This window comes from Rhinopithecus roxellana, chromosome 20, assembly GCF_007565055.1.
Source record: "Rhinopithecus roxellana isolate Shanxi Qingling chromosome 20, ASM756505v1, whole genome shotgun sequence".
NCBI lineage: Eukaryota > Metazoa > Chordata > Mammalia > Primates > Cercopithecidae > Rhinopithecus > Rhinopithecus roxellana.
The window spans coordinates 48,019,124-48,046,858 of record NC_044568.1 but is presented as its reverse complement, the minus strand read 5'-3'; the positions used below and the strand labels follow the sequence as shown (position 1 = coordinate 48,046,858).

The window sequence follows — 27,735 nt, the reverse complement described above, 5'->3', positions numbered from 1 at the left end:
TGGTCTTGAACTCCTGACCTCATGATCTGCCCACCTAGGCCTCCCAAAGTGCTGAGATTACAGGTGTGAGCCACCTCTCCTGGCCCTCAATAACTTTAATTCTCCCTATCTTTCTTTTCTTTTCATTTTTAAAGAATTGTTCATCGGGCGCAGTGACTCACGCCTGTAATCCCAGCACTTTGGAAGGCTGAGGCAGGCGGATCACTTGAGGCCAGGAATTTGAGACCAGCCTGGCCAACATGGCTAAACCCTGACTCTACTAAAAACACAAAAATTAGCTGAATATGGTGGCATATGCCTGTAATTCCAGCTACTCAGGAGGCTGAGGCACGAGAATCACTTGAACCCGGGAGGCGGAGGTGACAGTGAGCGGAGATGCTGCCACTGCACTCCAGCCTGGGCCACATGGTGAGACTCCGAAAAAGAAAAAAAATAGAGAATTGTTAAAGAACATTTCAATATGCATTTGAAGTTAAAATGAGCTTGTTTTCCATGGAGTAAACAGCCAGAACTTTCAACCTTGCAGCTGAGTGGTAAGAATCAAGCAGGGGGCCGGGACACAGTGGCTCACGCCTGTAATCCCAGCACTTTGGGAGGCCAAGGTAGGTGGATCGCCTGAGGTCAGGGGTTCAAATCCAGCCTGGCCAACGTGGTAAAACCCTGTCTCTACTAAAAATACAAAAATCAGCCAGGTGTGGTGGTGGGCGCCTGTAATCCCAGCTACTTGGGAGGCTGAGGCAGAACTGCTTGAATCCGGGAGGCGGAGGTTGCAGCAAGCCAAGATCACGCGATTGCACTCCAGCATGGGAGACAAGCGCGAGACTTTAAAAAAATAATAATAATAATAATCATGCAGGGGCATGATTCTAGCCCTAGCCCTTTAGCTTCCACAAATCACATTGGCAATTCCTAAACCCAACTTGCTCTCTTTCCAAAGGACTCTATCTGTAGTGATTAAGATAGTTTGTTTTAAGTGATCTTATTTGAACTCTGAATGTCTCGATCTGAATATGGACAACTAGGGCAGTAGAAGAGGCTTTACAGGGGACCTCACTTTTTTCTTTTTCTTTCTTTTCTTTTTTTTTTTTTTTTTTTTGTTTGAGACAGAGTCTCACTCTATTGCCCAGGCTGGAGTATAGTGTCACGGGCTCTGATCACTGCAAACTCTGCCTCTGAGGTTCAAGGGATTCTTGTGCCTTGGCCTCCCATGTAGCTGGGATTACAGGCTTGCACCACCACTCCTGGCTAATTTTTGTATTTTTAGTAGAGACTGGCCACCTTATTGGCCAGGCTGGTCTTAAACTCCCAACCTCAGGTGATTCGCCCGCCTTGGCCTCCCAAAGACCTGGGATTACAGGCATGAGCCACTGCACCCAGCCTTTTTTTTTTTTTTTTTTTGAGACGGGGTCTTGCTCTGCTGTCACCTATCATAGCTCATCGTAACTTCGAACTCCTGGGCGCAAACAATTCTCCCACCTCGGCCTCCCAAGTAGCTGGGACTACAGGTGCGCCAGTAACACTTTGCCTTTTTGAAGAAAGGGATTTGTGAGTTTACCATTCCTCTTTTATTATTATTATTACTCTCTAACAGTGTTATTCCTTCTACATTTTTTGCTTGGCATCCTACTGTAAGAAAGAGCTTTCTTTCCACTCCCATTTATTTATATCAGTATGGACTCATGGATTCTTTCTTCTTTTATTCAATGGGGTATAATCCATTACTATGATTATTTATTGTGGTGCTCATAATTGGTCCTCAAGGGTACCTGCACTTTTACAGTATAGGTCACAAGCACACAGTCTTACATTTAAAATGAGCACAGAATACCTGCTTTCGGGGTGTCTCTTTGATTCAGATAGCTCTGTGAGCAAGGCAAACAATCATCTTTCCTGTAAACTCTTTGCTAAAAGGCTTCTCTGCTGGTACTGAGTATGGCGAGAACTCGAGGTTTTCTCACTCTAGGTCCCTTGTGCTTTCCACTCTATTCAGCAGTCTCCTTTAACGACTGAAGGGTAAAAACTGTAGGCAACAACTCCACAGTGGGAGGTCTTGTCCTTGGCAAGATTTCTCCAGAGTAGCCTACAGCCTATGCTATAAGGTAACCCTGGAGTCAACTGCTGTTTGATACAGCATCAGAGTGAGGTTAGGGTACGCTGATTTGAGCAGAGATGGGAGGCAGAGAGACACCCTGAATTTTATTACCCACAACAATTATTTAGGATGAGTTTTTCCCCTCTTCAAATTACCCAAGTCCTTTTTGTTTTATACAGAAAGACAAAAGTAGCTTGAGTCTATAATTCCTTCCCTACAATTTCCCTTATTTTTAATGTGCAAGTGCTTAAAAAGCAAGATCACAGAAGGGTTTATAACAAAAAGCCAAAGTCCCCAGCCTCAACTCACTCCTCCTCTTAGGAAAACTTTTTTTTTTTCAGACGGAGTTTCGCTCCTGTTGCCCAGGCTGGAGTGCAATGGTGCGATCTCAGCTCATTGCGACCACCCCTCCCGGGTTTCAAGCAATTCTCCTGCCTCAGCCTTCCAAGTACTTGGGATTACAGGCATGTGGCACCATGCCCGGCTAATTTTGTATTTTTAGTAGAGAGGGGGGGGGTTTCTCCAAGTTGGTCAGGCTGGTCTCGAACTCCTGACCTCAGGTGATCCGCCCACCTCCGTCTTCCAAAATGCTAGATTACAAGCGTGAGCCACCGCGTCCGGCCTCGGAAAATTCTTAACTGCTTCCCATTTTTAGTTCTGGCAGCTCTCTCCATATTTGCGGAAGCGATTTATTGGATTATCAATGTAAGGTATTATCTGTCGACTCACTGCTAAAATAGATCAGGATTTAACACTCCTCTCCACCTCTTCCCTCTTTCCGAATTTCTAACAGTTTATTACCTTATGTTCTAGAGATAATCTTTCAATTATATACTTAAACCTCGATTTTTTTGTTTCGTTGCTCAAAATTAGCTAGATATTGGCAGTGCTGTCTTCCATCAGCTGCAATTTTACCTTTACGTCAAGGTTGAGAACACTGACCTTCAGGTCTGTCATCCTGCTTAAGAGTTTCCGTGCTTTGTCTGTAAGATGGTGCTAAAAGCTTTACTCATGAGCAGTGTTTGCTGGGTTATGTCGGTGGAGGACAGCGTGCTCTGCCTTGCTGGCTACTAAGTGCTGGGGCTGCAGCCTGACCCCTCCAGGTGCAATGCCACGTCCCCAGATGCTTAACTTGTGGTCTAGGGGTTCCTTTTAAAAATCGTTGCAACACTGCTTACAATTTTCCCCCTCCAAGTGGACAGCTTCGGGCATCCCTCACCGCCCCAGATTCTCAACGGGGTCTGGCGCCCACCGTTTTAGGGAGCGTAATTCCCAGGGCTCAGATGTCAACGAGACAAGAGCTACCGCTCAGTGGGCGTTTTCTCAGCCCTAAACTCCCGATCGACTCCGAGTCTCCCCTCCGGACCCGGAGCAAATCTCAGAGTCAACATGCGAGAAGCGGCAGCCGGGCGGCGGACCTCCGGCTTCCGGCACCCTCGCGCTTCTCGCCGGCACGAAGGACTCCCCTCGACAACCGCCCGCCTCTCAGAAGCCGAAGTCATAGGCCCTCCGGCCTGCGCTGCCTGTCCACGGACGCGCCGGCCTCGGGACACCCACCACAGCGGCAGGACTCGCCTCCGCCAGCTCCACAGCCCGGAACCCAGAACGCGCTCCTTGGAGCCGCACAGCGCAGATCAGGGGGCGGGCTTTCGGCCGCACCCCTTCACTGTTTCCCCGCCTTCTTTGTTTATTCCTGGCCCATCATTGGCTGCTTGGCCTCGAGACCGGTCGAGCCGCGGGCCTTCGGAGAGACGTGATTGGACGAAGTCCCTGTCGCTCGGTCAGCGGCCCGCTCGCGATTGGTTGAGGCGCCGCCGGGGGTTTGAATCGCATCCCCGGCCGGGGAGGGTTCTGCCAAAGTGCCACGTTGGGCCCGGTGGCGGCGTGAAGACCGGCGGCAGCGTGATAACCTGGCTCCCGGCGTTCGCGCCGTAACGCCCGGCCGTTGGGGCCGTTGGGAGGTGCTAGGCGAGTCAAAGCAGCCGGTCGGTAGGCGGCGGCCGCCGGCGGGAACGGGGCTGAGGCGGCGCGGCGGAGCCTGGGCGGCGGCGCGTCCCGCCCGAGGGCGGCTCTGGCTGAGGGCGGAGGGGCCGGGGAAGAGCCCGGGGCAGCGGCTGAGGCGGGACGGCGGCGGCAGGGACCGCTGCCCCTAGAGGACCCAGCCGAGATGCTGGCGGAAAACCTGGTGGAGGAGTTTGAGATGAAGGAGGACGAGCCGTGGTACGACCACCAGGACCTCCAGCAAGGTGAGGGCGGGGGCGCCCCGCGGGCGGCGGCCTGGCCCGGGAGGCCCCAGCTGCGAAACTGTTAAAAAGTTGCTTTCTCTGGCGGCTGAGGATGCAGGTGCCGGGAAGGGCTCGGGCTCACCTGGCGGCGGGGCCGGCCGTGCCCGTGGATCCCGCCCGCAGGAAGCCTCGGCGCGGGGCCCACGGCCCTGCTAATGCGCAGTTGAATATCAGCCCCGAGGCGCATGGGGGCCAGGGACGCGCCAGGCACCGTTTTAAGCGCTTTCCGTGGATTACCTAGTTTAATCCTCAGTGCATTCCCCCGAGGCAGACCGGGTGAGGCAGTGTGTCCCGCAGTAAGTGTCAGAGCCCGAGAAGCTGCCCCCTCGCAGGCTGTCTAGCCCAGCGCCTTTCATGGCCAGCACGGAGGGCCGGCTGCTGCAGGTGGTAATGGTTTTGTGATGTAGCGGGAGCTATGCGCTCTGCACCGTAACTCCAGGAGACAGTAACTTTTTAAAAATTTATTAATGTTTGAGGGTATATAGTAGGTGTATATATTTATGGGGTACATGAGATGTTTGGATACAGGCACGCAGTGTAAAATAAGCACGTGATGGAGAACGGGGCGTCCATCCCTTCCAGCATTTATCCATTGAGGTACAAACAATCCAATTACACTGAGAGAGAGTAACTTTTGTTATCCCATTTTCCAGATGAGAAAAGCGGAGGTTGAAACGGTTAAGTGGCTTGCCTAGAACTAAGTGGGGGAGGGAGTGTTTTTTGAACCCACACACTCAAAAGGAGGAGTTGTAGTCACTCCTCAAACCCCCATCCCTTCCTTACCATCTTAGTTAACAGTTTTTTTTTCAGTTGGGCATTAAGCTGTTACGCATAGTTCACCAGATGCCAGTTGAAATGACAGAAGAGCGCTTCTACTTCTGCCACTTTTCTTCAGTTTGCATGCCAGCTTTTACTTAGAAATAGGCCTGCCGATGGTGTCTCCAGAGAACAATCGTAGAGCAGCCAACACTTTGGGGCCAGTGGGGCCCCACTTTTTTTTATACTAATAGCAGGAGCTAGCAACTGGGGAGCACTTTTGATGTGCCTAACACTGATAGGCCCACAACACAGTTGCTCATTATATCTCCCAGTAACACAATAGAGGTGGTAATGTTGGAGAGTGCTAGGGTTCCCCTTAAGACTCCAGAGCAAACATTCTTAACCGCTATACTGAACACTGAATAATCCTCAGGAATTTTTCCCGGCATCTTTGGTTTCTGCAATTCTGTGTAAATGCTTTCAGCTGTAATCTTGCAGTGAAAATTAACATCTCATTTAGTTAAATATTAAATGATGATGATGCTTGCTCATACTAACCACTGAACATGGCAGAAGGAAACAGTGTAGACTTGAATAACTCAGAAAAGGAAAATGAGCACCTCTTTTGGAAGAAGATAATTTCTTAAATTAACATGCAATCACTTTAACCAAAGTAATTCACCTTTGTTACGCTTAGAGTCCAAGCTGCTTAGTGGTTGTAGTGCAGTGTTTGGTGGCATCATCTTCTTTATGTCCAAAGGACAAATTTCTCATACATTTTAACAAACCTGTTTTCAGATTTCCCCATAGGGACTGATGGCCTAGTTTGATAGTTTCTCCAGGATTTGTGAGGCAACCACTGTGCCATTGCAATATTTCCCTATAATTTAATTTGTATCATCACAACTAAATATTTTTCTTTCCTGTATTTAAGAAGCATAGGCCGGGTGCGGTGGCTCATGCCTGTAATCCCAGCACTTTGGGAGGCCGCGGCGGGTGGATCACAAGATCAGGAGTTTGAGACCAGCCTGACCAACAAGGTGAAACCCCGTCTCTACTAAAAATACAAAAATTAGCCAGGCGTGCCTGTGATTAACATGTGCCTGTAATCCCAGCTACTCAGGAGGCTGAGGCAGGAGAATTGCTTGAATACAGAAGGTGGAGGTTGCAGTGAGCCGAGATGGCACCCCAGCACTCCAGCCTGGGTGACACGAGACTCTGTCTTAAAAAAAAAAAAAATGTAGGAAGCATAAATCCTTAAGGGTATAGAGGAGGCAGGTTCTTTTTTCTGGTATTTCTAGCATCTAGCATAATACTTGGCACATACTGGAAGCTCGATTTTAGTATTTGTTGAACTGCACTGAAGCACTAGCACAGAAGTGTTTTCATGGCTCTTCCATCAGGTGCCTTAGTCCACGCTGCATTCTCCCACTGTTGGAGGTTGTTTGGAACAACCAGCTGTAACACTTCAGGCTATCAAGCAGCAAGTGCAGCGTGTCAGGATTACACGTGGAATTCTCTTTAACCTCTGATCAAAATAAAGTCATCAACTCTTCAAGTTTAACCTTAAAAACACAGGTCTGGCCAGGCGCGGTGGCTCACGCCTATAATCCCAGCACTTTGGGAGGCCGAGGCAGGTGTATCACAAGGTCAGGAGATTGAGACCATCCTGGCTAACACAGTGAAACCCTGTCTCTACTAAAAATACAAAAAAAAAAAAAAAAAAAAAAATTAGCCAGGCATGGTGGTGGGCGTTTGTAGTCCCAGCTACTCAGGAGGCTAAGGCAGGAGAATGGCGTGAACCCGGGAGGCGGAGCTTTCAGTAGGCTGAGATCGCACCACTGCACTCCAGGCTGGGCAACAGAGCGAGACTCCGTCTCAAAAAAAAAATTTAAAAAACCACACAGGTCTGGGCTGGGTGCAGTGGCTCATGCCTGTAATCCCAGCACTTTGGGAGGCCGAGGCGGGTGTATCACCTGAGGCCAGGAGTTCGAGACCACCCTGGCCAACATGGTGAAACTCCATCTCTACTAAAAATACAAAATTAGCTGGGCGTGGTGGCAGCCCCCTGTAATCCTAGCTACTTGGGAGGCTGAGGCAGGAGAATGCTTGAAACTGGGAGGCGGAGTTGCAGTGAGCTGAGATCATGCCATTGCACTCCAGCCTGGATGGTAAGAACGAAACTCTGTAAAACACACACACAGGTCTGAACCTCTTTACTGCCGGTTGCATTTCTGAGTTTTCCAAAGGGCTGCTACCTTATCACAGTGGACTTTGACATACCCCTCTATGTCTTAACCAACTATATGGAGTACGAATAGAAGATGTGAAATTCCAACAGTTATAACTTGTGAATATGGCCTGTCAAAGAATAAAGGCTACAGTGTGAATAAAAGGGTATTCTTTCCCCAGTTTTGCTAAATTATATATTAACTCCTAAACTTTTAACAGATTTTAAAACTTGTTCATTTCTCAAAAATGTATTATCTGCTCTTTGCCAGGTATTTGCCTAGGCACTGGGGCCACAGCGCCTCCCCACGTTTGGATAGGCAGGATTCCTACTCCCATAGAGTGAATGTTCCAGGAATCTGTTCACTAGAGAAGCCTGGAGGTGCTGCCTCATGGGATGTGCCCGCTACAGCGCCTCGTACGTTGTAGGCCCTCAGTAGACCCTTGCTGCCGAATTAAGTTTGGGAGCAGGTCTGTCCTGTTAAACAGATTATTCAGCAGGTCTAGTGGGATTTTATGTGCAGGCATCTCCATTTTTTTTAACATCCTCATTATTACTGAACGAGGCTTATTTGGAGAGAACTGCTGAACATTTTTTTTTTTTTTTTGAGGTGGAGTCTCGCTCTGTCCCCAGGCAGGAGTGCAGTGGCACACTCTCGGCTTACTGCAATCTCTGCCTCCCAGGTTCAAGCCATTCTCCTGCCTCAGCCTCCCAAGTAGCTGGGATTACAGGCACACGCCACCACACCCATTTAATTTTTGTATTTTTAGTAGAGATGGGGTTTCACCATGTTGGCCAGGATGGTCTCGATCTCCTGACCTTGTGATCTACCTGCCTCAGCCTCCCAAAGTGCTCAGATTACAGGCGTGAACCACCGCACCTGGCCGGAAAACAACTTTTAATGATCTTGTTCTCAAACTCTTACAACTACAAAATGTTTTCCTTTAGTAGTAGAAGCCATGAGCTAAGTAGATTGAATCTTTGTATCAAAGTTTCCTAGGGTATTCTTTTTTAAATTGAAATTGCTGGAAAATTCTAACCTCAGTAAACTCTGGTCTGCTATTCATACTTTGTTAGAAACATGTAAAGCTTTTTTTGTGTAGGTAGGAGGAGAAAACCCTTTGCTGTTACGAAACACTTTGATGAAGAGACTGTCTTTGTCAGAGGGCTGAGTTGGCTCAATAGGAATACTGACAATAATCTCTGTGGGTAAGATCTTTTCTGGGACAGCGGGAGCCTTCAGTGCAGGTAACGATGGTGCTTGCTTTGAAACATGCCCCTGAGAACAAGGTGGAAAGACTTCAGAGACTGGATTTTCTTTTAAACCAGCTGCTATTGTCATTTGGTGAGCTGTGCAAACTTAGAATAAGGATTCAGGTTTCTGTTATGTGGATCAGTAAATGAACTCTTAAGGAATCCTAAAATTTCAGGATGAGTACATCCTCCTTGTGTACAACTATTTTGCTGAATCACAGTTTGGAGGGTTATTAAAACTGACACCATCATTTTTCTTGATATTTATATTCAGGTTTTCTGCTTTCCCAATTATAGTAACGTTGGCAACAGGAGTTAAACAGAACCATCACTAAATGACGCATTTGACTTTGTAATAGGAAAAACTTTCAGCCTTAATATTAGTGAATTACTCCTACAGACTACCAGCCAACATGGGAATATGTTGTCATTTTTTTTTTTAAATAAACTAAAGTAAAATGGGAAAAACATCACGGTGGGTTTTAAAGTTTTCAAAATTCTGGAAGAAAGGTTCTTTAAAAAAATTACTTGGCTGCCAGTACTAATTTTTTGCCTAAAGTATAGAGCTGAGTATCTGTTTAAAGCTAACAGTTTACACCATTAAAAATATATTATTACCTGCAAAGACTCATTAGTGAAAGAATATTCAACCTATGAAGGTATTGATATGTTGCAATTCTCAAGCCTGCAATAAATCTATGGTGTTTTTAGTAGTTGCCTAAGCCAGGCCAGTTCAATAGGATTTAGAAAAGACCCTCTTAATGAAAATTTTTTGTAATCCTGTGGAGATGAACAGGTGTACAAAGCTTCGAAACTTATTATTTCCTTTTCTTTTGTGCCTTAATTAAAACTGTAAGGGACATTCAATATTCTATTCCCTCCACTAATTATTTAGAAAACCTTGGGCTTACTGCCAGCTTTTGGCTTCTTTCGGTTATGGAAGCCAGCTGCTACTCAACAGGAAATGAACTTTTTTTAAAGACAAAAAAAGTCCGGTGTCTTTAAGCTAACAGATGAATTAATATCCTATTATACAGTGTGACTTCACAGGAGTTTTCTTGTAGTTGAGACTTGTTAAAATTCTATCCTTAACAGCCTATGAAATATTTAGGAGATTGAGACTTCAGGTTTCTGAGCCAGGTTGGTGCTTTGTTTTACTGGAAATAAGAATTGAGATAAGGACAAGCCTCAAATTCTTTTTTGTTTGCTGTCTACTCAAGAGTGCTGTCCTTGGCATCTCTTTCTGCAGGAGCAGGGAAGAGGTTCCTGGCTGCTCTTAAGTAGCACAGGTAGTTCCATAACTGAATGAAAGTGGTTGGTGATAGTCTCAAGTCAGTCTTGATTCTGGGAGAGGTTTTGGCCCAGTTGGGTTTTTTTGGTTTTTTTTCCTGCTAAGAGATGAGGGCCTGCTATGTTGCCCATGCTGGTCTCGAACTCTTGGGCTCAAACAGTCCTCCTGCCTCGGCATCCCAGAGTGCTGAGATTGTGTCTGGAATTGATGGATTCTTGGTCTCACTGACTTCAAGAATGAAGCCACGGACCCTCGCACTGAGTTATAGTTCTTAAAGATGGTGTGTCCGGAGTTTTTTCCTACAGACGTTCAGATGCGTCTGGAGCTTCTTCCTTCTGGTGGGTTCGTGGTCTCGCTGTCAGGAGTGAAGCTGCAGACCTTCATGGTGTTACAGCTCACAGAGGCAGCATGGACCCAAAAAGTGAGCAGCAGCAAGATTTATTGCAAAGCGCAAAAGAACAAAGCTTAAACAGTGTGAAAGGGGACCCAAGCGGGTTGCCACTGCCGGCTCCCGCAGCCTGCTTTTATTCCCTTATCTGGCCCCACCTACAATCTGCTGATTGGTCTACTTCACAGAGAGCTGATTGGTCCGTTTTGACAGTGCTGATTGGTGCGTTTACAATCCTTGACCTAGATACAGAGTCACAGAGTGCTAGTTAGCTAGATACAGAGTTAGGTAGATACAGAGTACCAATTGGTGTATTTACAAACCCTGAGCTAGACACAGAGTGCTGATTGGTGCATTTACAATCCTTGAGCTAGACAGAGTCACAGAGTGCTAGTCCTCCAAGTCTCCACTAGGTTAGCTAGATACAGAGTACCAATTGGTGTATTCACAAACCCTGACCTAGAGGCAGAGTGCTGATTGGTGTATTCACAAACCCTGAGCTAGACACAGTGCTGATTGGTGCACATACAATCCTCGGGGTATATATAAAAGTTATCCAAGTCCCCATCCTGTTGAGGAGCCCAGTTGGCTTCACCCAGTGGATCCTGCACCTGGGATGCAAGCCGAGCTGCCCGCCAGTCCTGAGCCACGCCTGCACTCCTCAGCCCTTGGACTGTCCATGGGACTGGGCGCCACGGAGCAGGGGGAGGCGCCCCTAGGGGAGGCTGAGGCCGCGCGGGAGCCCACCGCAGGGGAGGAGCTCAGACATGGCTGGCTGCAGGTCCCGAGCCCTGCCCGAAGGGGAGGCAGCTAAGGCCCAGCGAGAATTTGAGTGCCATGCCTGCGGGCCTGCACTGCTGGGGGACCGGGCGCAACCCCCGCAGCTGCTGGCCCGAGTGCTAAACCCCTCACTGCCCTGGCCCGGCCGCTCCGTGTGCGGGGCCCGGGGGGGCCCGCCGGAACTCACACTGCCCGTGAGCACAGCCCCGGTTCCCTTCTGCGCCTCTCCCTCCACACTTCCCGGCAAGCAGAGGGAGGAGGCTTCTGCCTCAGCCAGCCCAGAGAGGGGCTCCCACGGTGCCGTGGCGGGCTGAAGGGCTCTTCAAGCACTGCCGGAATGGAAGCCGAGGCCGGAGGCGCTGAGAGTGAGGGCTGCTAGCACATTGTCACCTCTCAAGATTACAGGTATGAGCCACCACACCCGGCCCTTGGCTCAGGCTTTGATTGCTAGTTAAGAGCATCTTTGGGGAATCTGATCCTTCCCAGTGAGGAGTTACTCACCACTTTACACATTTAAGAAGGAAAGACTTAAGTAATACCTAGGTAATGTTTTTATATTTTGTCTTTAATACAGTGTGGTAGCTTCCATGTGGGCCTATGTATACACATTACATACTCTGTGAGTACAAAATCATTTTTTCTGGAACATGTTCAACCATAGTTCCTTTTTCATTTGATGAAAACAAGGTATTAACCTGCCTGGGGTTGTATGTGCTTTCACTAGCAGAGCAGGCAACAAAAACCCAAATAGTTGAATTCTTAATTTCTCATTGCAATCTGTGAAAACAAGAAGAAATTAAGTACCTCAACACGGGGGAAATTTGTATTCTCTACCTTAAAGAAGCCTGTGGACTTCTCTTTCAATTGCCTTAAAACTCTGCAGATGAAGATAACAAAGAATCATGATGAGAGTGAGAGTGAAAACCTGTTGGCCTAAGAGTTTCTGTCTGATCTGTGACTCACCTTGGAGCTTGATTAGGTCAGTTAACAGCTTTGTGCTTCTGGCTGTCTCAGCTGAGAAACTGCACTAAATACCTTTAAAGATAATAAAGACTAATGTCTCTGGAAAACAAAAAGTAGGCTGGGCGCAGTGGCTTATGCCTATAATCCCCAGCACTTGGGAAGGCCACAGTGGGCGTATCACTTGAGGTCAGGATTTCAAGACCAGCCTGGCCAACATGGTGAAACCCCCTCTCTACTAAAAATACAAAAATTAGCCGGGTGTGGCGGTGGGCACCTGTAATCCCAGCTACTCAGGAGGCTGAGGCAGAAGAATCGCTTGAATCCAGGAGGCAGAGGTTGCAGTGAGCTGCGATTGCACCACTGCACTCCAGCCTGAGTGACAAGAGTGAGACTCCATCTCAAATAAATAATGACAAGAAAAAGACTAATGTTTCTTAAATGCTTTGAGCTATGTAAAAGTTCTGTTTTGTAAATACAAGTTATTTCATAGACTTATTAATGGAAGTCTTTTTGTTATTTTTTTTTTTTTTTGAGACAGGACCTCACTGTATTTTTGGTAGAGATGACATTTCACCATGTTGCCCTGACTGGTCTCGAACTTCTGAGCTCAAGCAGTCCACCTGGCTCACCCTCCCAAAGTGCTGGGATTATAGGCATGATCCACTGCACCTGGTTTCTAGTCTTAATGTAATGACTGTAATAGACATTGTTAGTTTTGAAATCATGAGAGAATGTGTTTTAGCGCCTATCTACCAACAGTACACTGTTTTATTTTAAATGGGTGTAAAATATTTTTAAATGATTTGGATTTGGGTGTGGTGGGTTTTGCTGCTTTTTCTAGAGTGAAAACTAACCAAGTAGAATACTAATGATGCACTTGAGTGGACATTAAAACAACTAATGCTGTTGTTACCATTTACTCAAGGCTAAGTTTTACTATCAGTGGTGGATAGCCAGTAAGCGTTATTTGTCAACCTCTAAAAATTAAGTTTAAAAATCATTATGTAGTGAGTTTCCTTGTTTTTATGATAAATATTTTTTCATAATATTTTTATGACATTAACTGAGGCTGCTTTCCATCATACCTAGAATAAAACTTAAACTTTACCTATCATGGGCTGTAAAATCCTATTTGATCTGCTCTCTCATGACTCTCTCATACTGGCTGCTTGTCAAGTTGTAGAATATGCCAAATTCATGGCAAGTTCTTCATCCTTCAAGCTTCAGCTAAAACGTCTTCTCAGACCTTCCTTATGACCTCTCTTTCTAAATTGGGCCCTAGGCTGGGCACTGTGGCTCATGCCTATAATCCTAACATTTTGGGAGGCTGAGGTGGGAGGATGTGTTGAGGCCAGAAGTTTGAGATCATCTTGGGCAGCATTGTAAGACCCTGTCTCTACAATAAATCAGTAAGTAAGTAAGCTGGGTTTGGTAGTGCGTGCCTGTATTCCCAGCTACTTGGCAGGCTGAGGCAGGAAGATCACTTGAGCCCAGGAATCCAAGGCTACAGTGAGCCATGAGTGCACCACTGCACTCCAGCATGACAACAGAGCGAGATGATGCCTAATAAAGAGAAAGAAAAAGAAAGCCCTTTGTTCATTGTCACCAAATCCAGGTTCCCCCTCTACCCCCTTTATCTTTTAGACTTTATATTGGTCAACAAATCCTTTAGCTTTACTTTCAAAACATGTCAGAATTCTGCCTCTTCTCTCCATCTTCATCTCTGCCACCCTGGTCCAAGCCACCATCATCTCTCACCCAGATGATTGCAGTATCTTTCTGTCACTCTGCTCCCACCTTTGTCCCATTCACTCTGTATAATAGCAGCCAGGGTGATCCTGTCAAGCCTCCATTGGAGTCCTTTTCATTTGGGGTAAAAGCCAAACTCTTGACCTCTTTAGTTAGGCCCTCCCCAAACTGGCCATCTTGGAGCCCCTCTGATTTGACTCCCCCCCCGCGACCCCACACAATACATTCTGCTCCACTCTCCTCAGCCTCCTTAATGGCTCAGTCATGCTTCCTCCCAGGGGCTTTGCACTTGCCTTGCCTCTGCCTGGAGTGCTGTTTCCCTACACGGATCTACATGGGTCACTTATTCCCTTCCTTCATATATGAATTATAATGTGGCCCTAGTCACATGCTCTTAAATTCCAGCCTTCCACATCCACACTCCTCCTGTACTTCTTTCTTGCTTTATTTTTTCTCTTTAGCATTTATCACTATCATGTTTTATTCTGCTGTTTCTCCCAGTAGAATATAAGCTCCATGAGGGCAGGGATTTTTTTCAATGTGAGTTCCTTATGGCTCCTGGGCAGTATCCCAGTGCCTAGAATAGTGTCTAATATTATTGAGTATATGCATGCATGCATGAATACTGTTTATCACAGTATGTGAGTTTAGTTACTCATTTGTCTGGCTTCCTCCACTAATCTGGGAATGTCAGTAAAGCAGGACTTCATTTTATTCTGTAGCTAATGCTTAGCATAGTGCCTGGCAACAAAAACATTCATTTGTGAATCAGTGAATATTAGTAGTACTTTGTGTGCATATTGCAACTTAGTTTGTAAAGTACTCCTTTATGTATTATTTCATTTGATTTTCACAATCTTATATTGATAAGACAGTCATCTCTCTAAACAAGAATACTAATTATAGGGGCCTCTAAAGTCACCATATTGAAAATATTCTGGTAAATGATAGAACTGGGCCTGAGACTTACCTGCCCAGAGTGCAGTGCATTTCCCACTGTATCAAAGGCCTGCTCCATAAGATTTACTATGCAGAGAAGTATTTCAATGACCTGTGTTACAACTAGTGTCCTTTCTTATATTGTTAACTAAATTTTTATTTCTGGGAGTTGAGTATAATATAAATAAATCCTGTTTTATGGACATTATGCCTAAGAATAGAGAGAGCTGAAAAATGAGATTTAAAATAAAATATGGTTCTGTGCTAAATGGAAGTATGAGCTACTGACATATAATTACCTCGAAAACCACATTGCTGTACCTCGAAAACCACATTGCTGTTTTGCTTTTCTAGTTGCTCATCTTGCAGAAGGATACGAAGAAAAGTAGAGTGACCTGGGGCAGTGTTCTTAATGCTGATGTATTTTTCCTTTTCTTGACTGAATAATTTTTAGTCCCCTTAGGAGCCCAGGATATATGACAATAAACTTTAACAGTTGTATTCACAGCAGCCAAATTCATGGGAACTGTAAAGATTTTTGAAAGCTCCACTTATACTTTGGCTCAAGGGTCCATGCAAAAACGTAGACTTGTCAGGATATGAATACATTCATTCTACTAGCAAATAGGATTTTAGAAGTAACACTGCGGAATGATCATTCCTGAACAAATAACTGCATCTCCATAAAGTAGATGACTGTTTTTCACTTCTTACAAGTATGGGTACATAAGCGAATACTTTACCTGCTGGAGGCATCAGTTTAACTGAATTTTAAGTAGAACTCAGGTTTCCTTCTGTGCCACTCAACCTTCCATTGGGATGTGACCTAAACTACATGTTCTTTTTGAAGGAGTCGGTTATATAAATTGTTGATGTGAGATCATTTGTATTCTAAATTCGTTTGTTGTGCTAGATCTCCAACTTGCTGCTGAGCTTGGGAAGACATTACTGGATCGGAACACAGAGTTGGAGGACTCTCTTCAGCAGATGTATACAACCAATCAGGAGCAGTTACAGGAAATTGAGGTAATTCACTCGGCAGGAGAGTTATACTTTTGACACTTTGATGTGTTGCTGTTATGTCAATCACATCCTGGTAAAATAACACTTGCAATTAGACACAGCATATTATTTTTTAACACAGACTGTTTTGAGAATAAGAACTGCCTCCCGAGTAGCTGGGATTACAGGCGCCTGCCACCACGCCCAGCTAATTTTTGTATTTTTAGTATAGATAGGGTTTCACCTTGTTGGCCAGGCTGGTCTCGAACTCCTGACCTCAGGTGATCCACCCGCCTCGGCTTCCGAAAGTGCTGGGATTACAGGCATGAGCCACCGCACCCAGCCTAAAAAATGCAATATTTAAGATATACAGAATGGTGTTGAAGAGAACAATACAATGAATACTCATATATCCACCACCTAGCTTAAGAAAGAAGACTACCCACACTGTTGAACTTCCCACCAGAGAGGGAACTTACACTTCCTCCTTGGTCGCATATCCCTCCCACCTACTACCAAACCATATCCTAAATTTGGAAAAAAAAAAAATAGCTCCTTATTTCACAGTGTGTTCAGATGTTTTGCTCCATTCAAATAATCATAAAATACATGTTGCTTTCTCTCTGCTGTGATCTTGATTTGTTGACATTTTTGCTGGATATTTTATCATTAAAATACTACATTTTTGACTGAGTGTGGTGGCATATGCCTGTAATCTCAGCACTTTAGGATGCCGAGGGAGACAGATTGCTCAAGCTCAGGAATTCAAGACCAGCCTGGGCAACCTGGTGAAGCCCCATCTCTACAAAAAAATACAAAAATTAGTCTGGTGTGGTGGCGTGTGCCTATAGTCCCAGCTACTTGTAGGGAGACAAAGGTGGGAGAATCACCTGAACCTGGGAAGTCAAGGCTGCAGTGAGCTGTGATCGTGCCACTACACTCCAGGTTAGGAGACAGGAGCAAGACCTTGTCTCAATAAAAAAATGTAATAATATAATACCTTTTGCCTAGCTTAACAAACTAAAATGAAAGATGCTAGACTAGGGCATTACAATGGCCCTCCATGCTGCTAATCTTATAAATGGTCCCATTCAAGTAGTTCAGTTATGTGTAGGCCACTTGACTGCAAAGATAATAATGGATATTAACCAGACAGTGTCCCATCAGAATACCTTTCTCCATGTCCTAACCCATGCTCCCCCCCAAAAGGGGATTGTACTTAAATTATAAGTGCTTCCCCCTCAAACTGGTACAGTAGACCCAGGACTCTTGTGTCTGTGCACAGAAAAATGTAAAAGACTAGAATGGTGAAGCAGTTCCTTATGATGAGTACTTACTAAAACTTTGATTATTTCCTGCACCAGGTGCTGGGAATTCAAACAAGTAAAGAATTACATAGTCCTTTCTTAGAAGCGATCACATTATACAATTTTAATCTTTTGAATAGAAATAAACCTATCATCAAAACAAAGGCAAATGTACACTCTCAATATCCCTTAATTTTACCTGGTAACATGAAAGGTATGTACAGTAGACCCTCCCCTTGAGCAAGATTTCTGAAATACACTTTTATAGTTCTAGGATGATATGGCTTGCAATGATATTGAAGTCACCAGGTACCATTTTAGCATATTCTACATCAAAAGAGCGTAGAATATGTTTACATTGAATTTAATGACCAGTTACTGTAGGCCGGATGAGGTGGCTCAAGCCTGTAATCCCAGCACTTTGGGAGGCAGAGGTGGGCACATCCCTTGAGGTCAGGAGTTCGAGACCAGTCTGGCCAACATGGTGAAACCTTGTCTCTACTAAAAATACAAAAATTAGCTGGGGATGGTGGCAAGCACCCAGAATCCCAGCTACTTGGGAAGCTGAGGCAGGAGAATCACTTGAACTCGGGAGGTGAAGGTTGCAGTGAGCTGAGATTGTGCAGCTGCACTCCAGCCTAGGCAACAGAGCAAGACTCCATCTCAAAAAAAAAAAAAAAAAAAAAAAAAACCTACTGTAGAGTTTGTCAGAAACCTAAAATGCAGAAAAACTAGGCATTTAAAAACTATTAAACTAGGCTAGGCATGGTGTCTTATATCTGTAATCCCAGCACTTTTTGGGAAGCTGAAGTGGAAGAATTGCTTGAGGCTAGAGTTTGAGACCAGCCTGGGCAACAAAGTGAGACCCTGTCTCTAGTCTAAAAACAAAACTATTAAACTAGCCAAATGTTTTATGTGGTCAAGGAACTCTTTACTCCTTTGTTTCTTATACTTTGTTTTTTTACTCAGTGCGAGATTTCAGAATAGTCCTAAACGATCATCACTGTTTGTATTTATGTAGAGACATAGTCTTAATTGTATTATCGTAGTCTGTGAGGTTTATCCGAGGCCTGATTATTGCTAATAGTTAATAAATTGTATTGATGTTTCCTGTTAGAGCATTTATAAAACACTAACTGATTCTTGTTTTAGCACATCTTTCAAGTGTAGCTGAAAGAAGTGTAAATATTTGTAAGTTGGGAGAATGATGCTTATTGATTAGTGTAGGAGATTACAAACAATTGGTTTATGATCTAAGTTGTCTTCCTTTGTTTTCATCAAGGATGATTAAACATTTAAGCTAGATCATTGGTATTCTGAAAGTATCCAAAGATATCTGAGGTTCTCCAAATCTACAAATAACACTTTATTATCTAATATTATCCGTAAGATATTGTAAAGCATCATGGAACTGAATCCAGTTCAGACCTTCATAATTAAATAAGTACAAAATTCATGTATGAAACTATTCAGTAGATTTAGCTTGGAATATTTCGGGAAACATTCATGAGTCTCTTGTTTCTGTAATATGTAGCCCACTGGTTCCTAGATCTGAGCATTGCACAATGCAGTATTTTGCTCTTTATCCAAAGCTGTTTTTTGGCTAAGAATAATTACTATCTTAGATTTCTTCACCACCATTACAGTTGACTTTATTTTTTCTTTTCTTTTATAAGTTGCTTCATGAAAGTAAGTTTATAGTCTCAGTAGGGGAGAGGAGATGACAGTACTGGCTAAGCCCGCTTACCAGCCAGGGGATTCCCACAGACTGTCCTTGCTGCCTGCTCCATCACAACTGTGCCTGGGCAGACGTAGGGATCACCATGTAGATTTCCGAGGTCTAATAGTCTAAAAGAATGCCTGATGCTCTTGTAAAAGTAACAAGGCAGCCAAAGTGCCTACCTCCTTGCTAAACGACCCTTACATATGTTCCTCTTATTGCAACCTTCAGGAGGCCCCCTAAACTTTATAAGGGCTCTCTCCTTAATTTGAACCTTTTCAGCATGTTTCTCCTTACCTTAAACTTTTTATTGGAATGTACATTACAGAAAAGGGCACAAATCCTAAGTGTATAGTTTGATGAGTTTTCATCAAGTAAACATGCCCATGCAACCTATACCTAGATAAGGAGTTGAGAGCATTATCAGCCCATCCGGTCACCATCTGGTGAACTAGCATCCTAACTCCAACACCCTAGATAAGTTTAGCTTGTTTTTGACCTTTGCATGAATGGAATCACTTGTACAAGTTTTAAAGTAACTGTTTAGAATGTTTATTGGGGGCCGGGCGCGGTGGCTCAAGCCTGTAATCCCAGCACTTTGGGAGGCCGAGGCGGGCGGATCACGAGGTCAGGAGATCGAGACCATCCTGGCTAACACGGTGAAACCCCGTCTCTACTAAAAAAATACAAAAAACTAGCCGGGCGAGGTGGCGGGCGCCTGTAGTCCCAGCTACTCGGGAGGCTGAGGCAGGAGAATGGCGTAAACCCGGGAGGCGGAGTTTGCATTGGCCACTGCACTCCAGCCTGGGTGACAGAGCGAGACTCCTTCTCAAAAAAAAAAAAAAAAAAAGAATGTTTATGGGAATTAGATTAGAAAAGTAATACACAGCTGGGTGCAGTGGCTCACGCCTATAATCCTAGCATTTTGAGAGGCTGAGGCGGATGGATCACCTGAGGTCGGGAGTTTGAGACCAGCCTGGCCAACATGGCGAAACCCTGTCTCTGCTAAAAATACAAAAAGTAGTTGGGGGTGGTGGTGCATCCCTGTAATCCCGGCTACTTGGGAGGCTGAGGCAGGAGAATCCCTGGAACCTGGGGGACGGAGGTTGCAGTGAGCCAAGATCCCACCACTTCACTCTAGTCTGGGTGAAAGAGTGAAACTCCGTCTCAAAAAAAAAAAAAGATTTTTTTAATTCAGAAAAATATATAGCTGAAAAACAAAAAATCAGCCCCTATCCCACCACCAGTGAAATTTTAAATGAGACAGTTCAGAAGAATGGTCTGGGAACAAACTCTTCTGAGTGAATGAAAAATAGTATAGAGAACTGGTGAAAATACTAGGACAAGATCCCTAAGATTCTGACTTATGGAAATAGACAACTTGGACACTGCCAAAGGGTATTTTGTAAGTAGAACGACAGATATTCTTTCAAAGACTCTTGGAGGGTTTCAAACAATCCTCCGAAAAATTGATCAGTATTTTTGGTAGGCATCGTTTTTAATGTTGAAAAAAAAAATTTAATGTAAAAAGAAAAAAATTAAATAAACTATTCAAAATAATGGTTAAACTGACTTTAGAGAAGCCTGTAGCCTGTCTTACTTTTATTCAGTGCTAATTTGAAAAACAGATAATTTTTTAAGAATCCAGAGCAAGATTTTTCTGTTCTGGGTGGAAGGAGGGGAGGAGAGAACTCTTTGGAGAGTAACGAGATCAGACACCATTGTATTGATTTACACTTTCCTACAACTGTGAAAGCAGCTTACAACCTTGTGTTTTGGTTACTTCTCTGCTTACACACCTGCATTATCCCCTACAAGAGTTGTGCCTAGCACTCAAAAGTAGTCTGGCCTTCAAGGCATCCCTTCTTTCAAGAGTTCATGCCCTCTTTGGAAATGAAAAAGTATTTTGTGCTGCTTTTACTGCATGTGTCAATATTCTACTGTATATGATACTTAATTGATTTGCTTTATTTTCCTTTCCCCTTATTTCCTATTGCAACAGTGAGCACTGTTGTGTTTATTCATGGTCTTTCACACATACTTTGTGATACTTTTCGCTACTTTGTTGAAATCAGTATTTTAACAGAGGAGAAACAGCTTACAAAGCTCTTCTAATAATTCCTAAACTTTGGGTTTCCACCTCGGGAGATTTTTAAGGGAGGCAGAAGGGGCTCTGGCCTCTGTTTTAGGAGATTCAGGTTTAAACCCTCAATTTTAATTGCAAATAGCTAGAGAATTTAGACATATGAATTACCCCTCAGATGCTGTTTGCTCCATTATGGAATGGTGATAATGCTTACACTACTTTGGTATAGGATTTTTTTGAGGGGATAAGATTATGGAAGTATATATATTTTGAACAGTATAAATTGTTGTGTAGTTTACCAATGTTTTCAGAATTTTAGTAGTGGGCCGGTTGGGTGGCTCACGCCTGTAATCCCAGCACTTTGGGAGGCCGAGGTGGGTAGATCACGAGGTCAGGAATTCAAGACAAGCCTGGCCAAGATGGCAAAACCCCGTATCTACTAAAAATACAAAAATTAGCCGGGCATGGTGGCAGGCACCTGTAATCCCAGCTACTCAGGAGGCTGAGGTTGCAGTGAGCCGAGATTGCGCCACCGCACTCTAGCCTGAACGAAGGAGCAAGACTCCGTCTCAAAAAAAAAAAAAAAAGAATTTTAGTGGTGAAAAAAGTCTTTAAAAATGTGTATGGGTATATAATAGCTTTACATATGTATGGGGCGCATGTGACATTTTGATACAAGCATACAGTGTGTAATGATGAAATCTAAATTGAGATACCCATGACCTCCAACATTTACCATTTCTTTATGTTGGGAATATTCCATATCTTTTCTAGCTATTTTGAAGTATACAATAAAATGTTGTTAACTATAGTCATGAAAGAAGCCTTAATTCTGAAAAAATAAATCCTCCAGAATTACTGGAAATAGACTTTAAAAACAATCTAATCCCACAATTTTAATAATGGATTACAGGTGGTTTTTGTTTTCGTACTCATGCCTCCCCCCACCAAATTTCTACAGGGGAAATATATTACTTTCATCAGGGGAAAGAGATTTTTCCAAAGTCATAGGAAATATTTCTTCACTATTGTGGAAGTTCATTTGATACTAAATTCAGAGGATTTAGGGTGTAATCCTTAATTTCAGGATAATCCCAACACTGCTTACAAGCCAGATTTCCACTCTATTTCTATGCGTTTTTACTTGGGGTTGTTTTCTGTCTTTCCCTGCGTTCCAGGTTAGGATTCCACAATTGCAAATAAGTATTTATGTAATTCTGCTGGCCTTTGTTTTCTAAAGGTTTACCTCAATTGTAAAGGTGGCCTGTTTGTAGCTTTTTGCATAACTGGAACGTTATACTCGTAGTTGAGGTGACAGTCTGTGCAAATTCCTAGACAGATAAACCCAAGGCATTTTGGTATAAATTGACATTTTGCCTACATTTCTGCTACCCCATGACCCCCTTCCCCCACTGTTTTATTTCAAATGTCTCCCTTTCCTGTTTACTATGACAGTCAGATTCATTGGAGGCTGTGTATCAAAGAGAAAACCAGCATGTCAGCAGCATGTCTGTACCTTGATATGAGAGGTAGGAAATAAGCTAACCCATTTCCTTCTAGATTCAGAAAAAAATGAAGCACTGTCTCCATAGACCTAGATGTCTGGCGTTACGTCAGTACTTGCTTGGAGATCTCATCATTTTTCTTTAAGTTGCTGACTGGTTTTCTCAGACTCTTTTGTATGTCCCCTGTAACTGAATCTTGGAGAAGTGAAGGGCTTTTCTGATTAATTTTGGTTTCATATAATAAGATTAAGCTCCTACCATGTGAAAACAAGCTCCTTGCATTCTTTAGATTGTTGTTAAAGCCAAGTCCTCTAAGACCAAAATATCACAAGTTCTTAAATGGTTTCATTGTGTTGTTACCACAGGTATCACAGGTTTTTATGTATCAAACAAGAGGAACTTTCTGTAGTTTCTTAAATGGCCTCTTTGTACTTATTTGCATATTGACTTGTTTCCCGTATGTTGACCACAACTCTAAATTGACCATTCTATCTTTAAGAGAGCAACAACTTGTGACCCATCTAGTATCTGGCAGGAACTGTAAAAGTCTCCCCTTCAGATTACCAGGGGCGATTGGTGCCATGGGAATACAGAGAAATAATACATAAATGGAGAAGAGGGGAGAGAATTCGTGGCTAACAGGCTGTTTTCCCAAGAGGGCTAAAGCCAAAGCCCTTCTCAAAATCTTTCACTTAAATCTCCCTTGACATCTCACAGTCTGAGTCATGCCAAGCACAATAAGGTGTTGTGAAGAAAAGTCTAGAAACTGCCAGTTCACCAGTATTTTTTTGGCCCCTAGTGTGTGTGAGGAATGGACTAGATACACAAGAGCCTTCCATTCTTAGAAGACTACAGTGCTGGCCTGGCACGGTGGCTCACGCCTGTAATCCCACCACTTTGGGAGGCTGAGTCAGGTGAATCTCCTGAGGTCAGGAGTTCAAGACCAGCCTGGCCAACATGGTGAAACCCAATCTCTACTAAAAATACAAAAATTAGCCTGGGGTGGTGGTGCAAGCCTATAATCCCAGCTACTCAGGAGGCTGAGGCAGGAGAATCACTTGAACCTGGGAGGCCAAGGTTGCAGTGAGCTGAGATCCCACCTTCAGCCTGGGCAAAGAGTGAGTGAGACTCCATCTCAAAAATAACAACAAAAAAAATGAATATTTGTATTGTTTTGAGAGAAATTTTAGGGTACTTTGGGAGTGCTGCCACTTTAGTCCTGCTTTAAGGTAGCCCTTCTCCTCCTCTCCTCTCCTTCCTTCTTTCTTTCTCTTTCTTTCTTTGATAGAGTCTTGTTTTGTTGCCGAGGTTGGAGTGCAGTAGCATGATCTTGGCTCACTGCAACTTCTGCCTCCCAGGTTCAAACAATTCTCTTGCCTCAGTCTCCCAAGTAGAGTGGCTGGTATTACAGGTGTGCACTACCTTGCCTGGATAATTTTTGTATTTCTATTTATTTTATTTTATTTTTTAGATGAAGTCTTGCTTTTTGTCCCCCAGGCTGGAGTACAGTGGCGTGATCTCAGCCCACTGCAACCTCCACCTCCCGGATTCAAGTGATTCTCCTGCTTCAGCCTCCCGAGTAGCTGGGATTACAGGCACCTGCCATCACGCCCAGCTAATTTTTATATTTTTAGTAGAGACGGGTTTTCACCATGTTGGTCAGGCTGGTCTCGAACTCCTGACCTCAGGTGATCTGCCTACCTCGGCCTCGCAAAGTGCTGGGATTACAGGCGTGAGCCACCACGCCCAGCCAATTTTTGTATTTTTAATAGAGATGGGGTTTTACCATGTTGGCCAGGCTGGTCTCAAACTCCTGACCTCAGGTGATCCGCCCATCTCGGCCTCCCAGAGTGCTGGGATTACAACCATGAGCCACAGCACCTGGCCAAAGTGGTCTTAAAAGGCTTCTGAAGAGGTTATATTTGAAATGAGGCCAGAAGGATAACTGGAGTTTGTAATCCTTCTTTGGTGCCATGGATCCCTTTGATTATCTAATGAGATCTATGATAATCCTCTTAAAATTCATTGAATTACAAAGGAAATCTGTTACAATGAAATACCTGTCAAATATTGAAAAAAGTAAATTTGTGATATAATAGGATACGTATTAACATATTTAATAACAAGATCTAGAAACTACCATGATTTCAAATAGTGATGAAGGCAGGCAGTAAATCAAGATTTCTGCAACTATAGTGCAGTGTGAAAATATCTGTGATTTCTGTTGATGATGAAGTCATGCATAAACCTAATACCACTGGTGGTTTATTGCCTCTGTCAAAAGAAAAAATTTCAACAAATATAAAGATCTTAATTGGCTTTTATTTGAGATTCTAAAGTTCAGCAACACCTCATTCTTAGTGAGGGTTTCAATGAGCTGAGCAGAGGAAGTTGGTTTTATAGACAGGGGCTGAGGAAAGCAGAAACAAAAAAAAATGTGTGGTTTCAAAGTTAATTTATTGTAAAGGTTAAAGCAGAGGGAAGTGCCTTATGCTGGCAAAAACTGGCATGTTTAGGGGTTTGGCTATTATCTCTTCTAATTTCTCAGAAGTCAGATGAATAACTTTGTCTTGCTGACATGGAACTTTAGCACAAGTGACTCCATTTTGGTTTGGTTTGTTGGGCCTAGGGCAGGGACTCAGTCCAAACCAGTGGTCTCCTATAAATTTTAACACCTCTATTAATACTTGAAAGAAATGTCAAATTTCATTTAGAAATTAGCAAAAATGAAGATGTAGCTGTTCAGACCCTTTAAATTCATCCATGTTCACAGACCCTCTAAAGTCTATCCATGTACCCCAGGCTAAGAACTGCTGCCTTAGGTGGAGCCAACCAGGGGAAGTGCATCCCCCCAGATAGGGGATGGTAGAGTAAAGGCATTAGAGGAGGGAGGCGCTTGCCTTGCCGTGGGGCAACTTTAAAAAATGCAGATATCTCCCCTAAGTGTGAAATTTAAAAAAAATCAATAGCTCACAAATGAAGCTGGAAAAACCACTTAAGAGACAATTGAAAAAAAAAAAAAAAAAAGAGAGACAATTGGGAAAATATTAATGCTAAAACATAATAGATGTTAAGGAATTATTGAGTTTTTTTTTCCCTTAGGAATTATGGTTAAAATGAAAAGTCCTAGAAATGTATGAAGATGTATACTTGAGATGCATTGGATTAGCTTTAAAATGATTGGAGGATGAGGAAAATAGGAGAGTAGAGATGAAATAAGATTGACTGTATGTTGATAATTGCTGAAACTGGTTGATGGGTACATGGGAGTTCATTAAACCATTTATCTGCATGTTTGAGATTATCCACATTAGAAAGTTTTATTTATTTATTTATTTTCAGACAGAGTCTTACTCTGTCACCCAGGCTGGAGTGCAATGATGTGATCTTATCTCACTGCAACCTTTGCCTCCTGGGTTCAAGCGATTCTCATGCCTCAGCCTCCCAAGTAGCTGGGACTACAGGCGTGTGCCACCATGCCTAGCTAATTTTTTTTTTTTTTTTTTTTTTAAGTAGAGATGGAGTTTCACCATGTTGGCCAGGCTGGTCTCGAACTCCTGACCTCAAGTGATCCACCCGCCTTGGCCTCCCAAAGTGCTGGGATTACAGGCATGAGCCACCACACCTGGTCCACAATAGAAAGTTTTAAAATGCAGTGGATAAAATTAGCCATCTGTAGAAATTCAGTGTTTGTGTGGACTGAGAAGTTAGGAAGGATCACTCAAGCAAGGTTAAGGTGACTAATTTGTAATTTCAGGGAATTAATGATTGTAAGAACATAACAAAGTGAAACATTATGATGAAGAATGCTGCTGTGGTACAGTTAAAATATAACCTAATCTTAGTGGATAACTGCATCTAAGCTGAGCCCTATGCAGGGAGATGGTGAGCATTAAGCCGAAGAGTCATCATTGATCCAGTGAATGCCTGTGTCTCCTAGAGCCAAGACAAAAGGACATTGGTCAGGGCAGAGGACCTCCAGGATTTTCCATGCCCAAGATCAGCATTTCTCTTAAGTGTGATCTGTGGACTGCCTGTACTAGTATCAGCTGGGTTTGTTGCTAAAAATGCAGAATCCTGGCTCTACTGCAGTCTCTGCCTTTTGAGGGAAAGAGACCCAGGTTCTTACACTTTAATAAATCTTCCAGGTGAATCTTAGCACATGTCAAGTTTGAAAACTGTAGCTTTAAATAAAGATGACAGTACCTCCTCCTTATTGAGCAATTTTACCATCTGCCAGATCTCATGCTGAACTCTCTACATATATTAACCTTTATGTAAATTATATATTTGTATACGTCAGGGAGGAAAAAATTTTTTTCGTCAACCTTCATGAGCGCTTAAGTTGGAAAGGACCCCTGTAACAAAAGACATATTAACAAGAGAAAAACATATTAACATACCTATTTCATATATAGGTGTGAGAGATACCCAGGGAATGAGTAATTCTCAAAAGCGGCTTTGAATTCCAGCTTATTTAGTATCTTCAATTTTTAGAGAAGTGACAAGACAAAGGAGAAGGACTTTGTCTAGGGGCAGAACTTGTGGGAAGGCAAATAAGTGGTGATAAAGGCCCCTTAGCAAAGCTTGTTAGTGTGGATTCCTCTGATGCTGTCTTCTGGCCCATAAAGATATAAAGATGTTAGTGGTTAACCTTTGTTCTCCCTGGTAGAGAGGGAGGAGGCAGGAACCTTTTTATGCCAAAGACGCATGCTTTGGGGTGACTTAGTCCAGTCTCTGCCACACACATATTTATCTTCACAGCCTTATGGGGTTGATGAGGAGAACTCACCTAAGAAAAATGTGCTTGCTGTAGGTCACCCAGTTCTAAACAGCAAAGCAAGACCTCAGACCAGGTTCTGACCCCAAAGCTTGTGCTCTTAGTTAGGATATCACTGCCTCCCATCAGACTCTGATCCCATGTCTACCAGAGACTCCGATTCATGAATCGGCCTTTCGCTTGCCCTTTGTGGGGCAGCCGTGTCCTATATAGAGGATGTGAATATTCTTGTCACTGGGCAGGAACAGCTCCTGTTGTATATTAATAAATCAATGTCTGGTTTATGCATTAGCCTTTTTAAAGGTAGTTCTGAGTCCTAAAGAATGCTTGATAATTTACACTTGGTACAAAGAAGCTTGAAAAATTTCTGCAGCTATTATGTGTGTATTCTTCTGATTCTAAGCCTTTTTTCCACTTCCGTGGAATCTCATCAATTCCTAAGAGACTGAACATGTTCCCATCAATGACAAGAACCTACTATGGCCTTACTAGCCAGAGGGCAGGATTAAAGGCCTACTCCTTTAGTTCTGAAAAAGCTTCACTCATGAGAATTAGTGGTTGATTTCCAAAGGACCAGAAGAAGCTGGTGGAAGTTGAGGCAGTGA

At 43.6% G+C, this 27,735-nt stretch overlaps 1 protein-coding gene across 3 annotated transcripts in view; it reads left to right on the top strand.

Moving 5' to 3' along the window:
* The first annotated feature begins 3,939 nt into the window (after positions 1 to 3,939).
* The window catches only part of CDR2 (cerebellar degeneration related protein 2), a 30,692-nt gene continuing 6,896 nt past the window's right edge, over positions 3,940 to 27,735 (top strand). Inside the window, exons 1-3 of one of the 3 annotated variants that reach the window (XM_030924526.1) lie at positions 3,940 to 4,338; positions 11,963 to 12,058; positions 15,644 to 15,756. In XM_030924526.1, coding sequence (XP_030780386.1) covers positions 15,718 to 15,756 — 39 coding nt within the window. In that variant the 5' untranslated portion in view covers positions 3,940 to 4,338; positions 11,963 to 12,058; positions 15,644 to 15,717. Of the gene's footprint in view, positions 4,339 to 6,134; positions 6,177 to 11,962; positions 12,059 to 15,643; positions 15,757 to 27,735 lie in introns of those variants that run through there. The other 2 variants (XM_010388604.2, XM_030924527.1) reach the window with 2 other exon arrangements.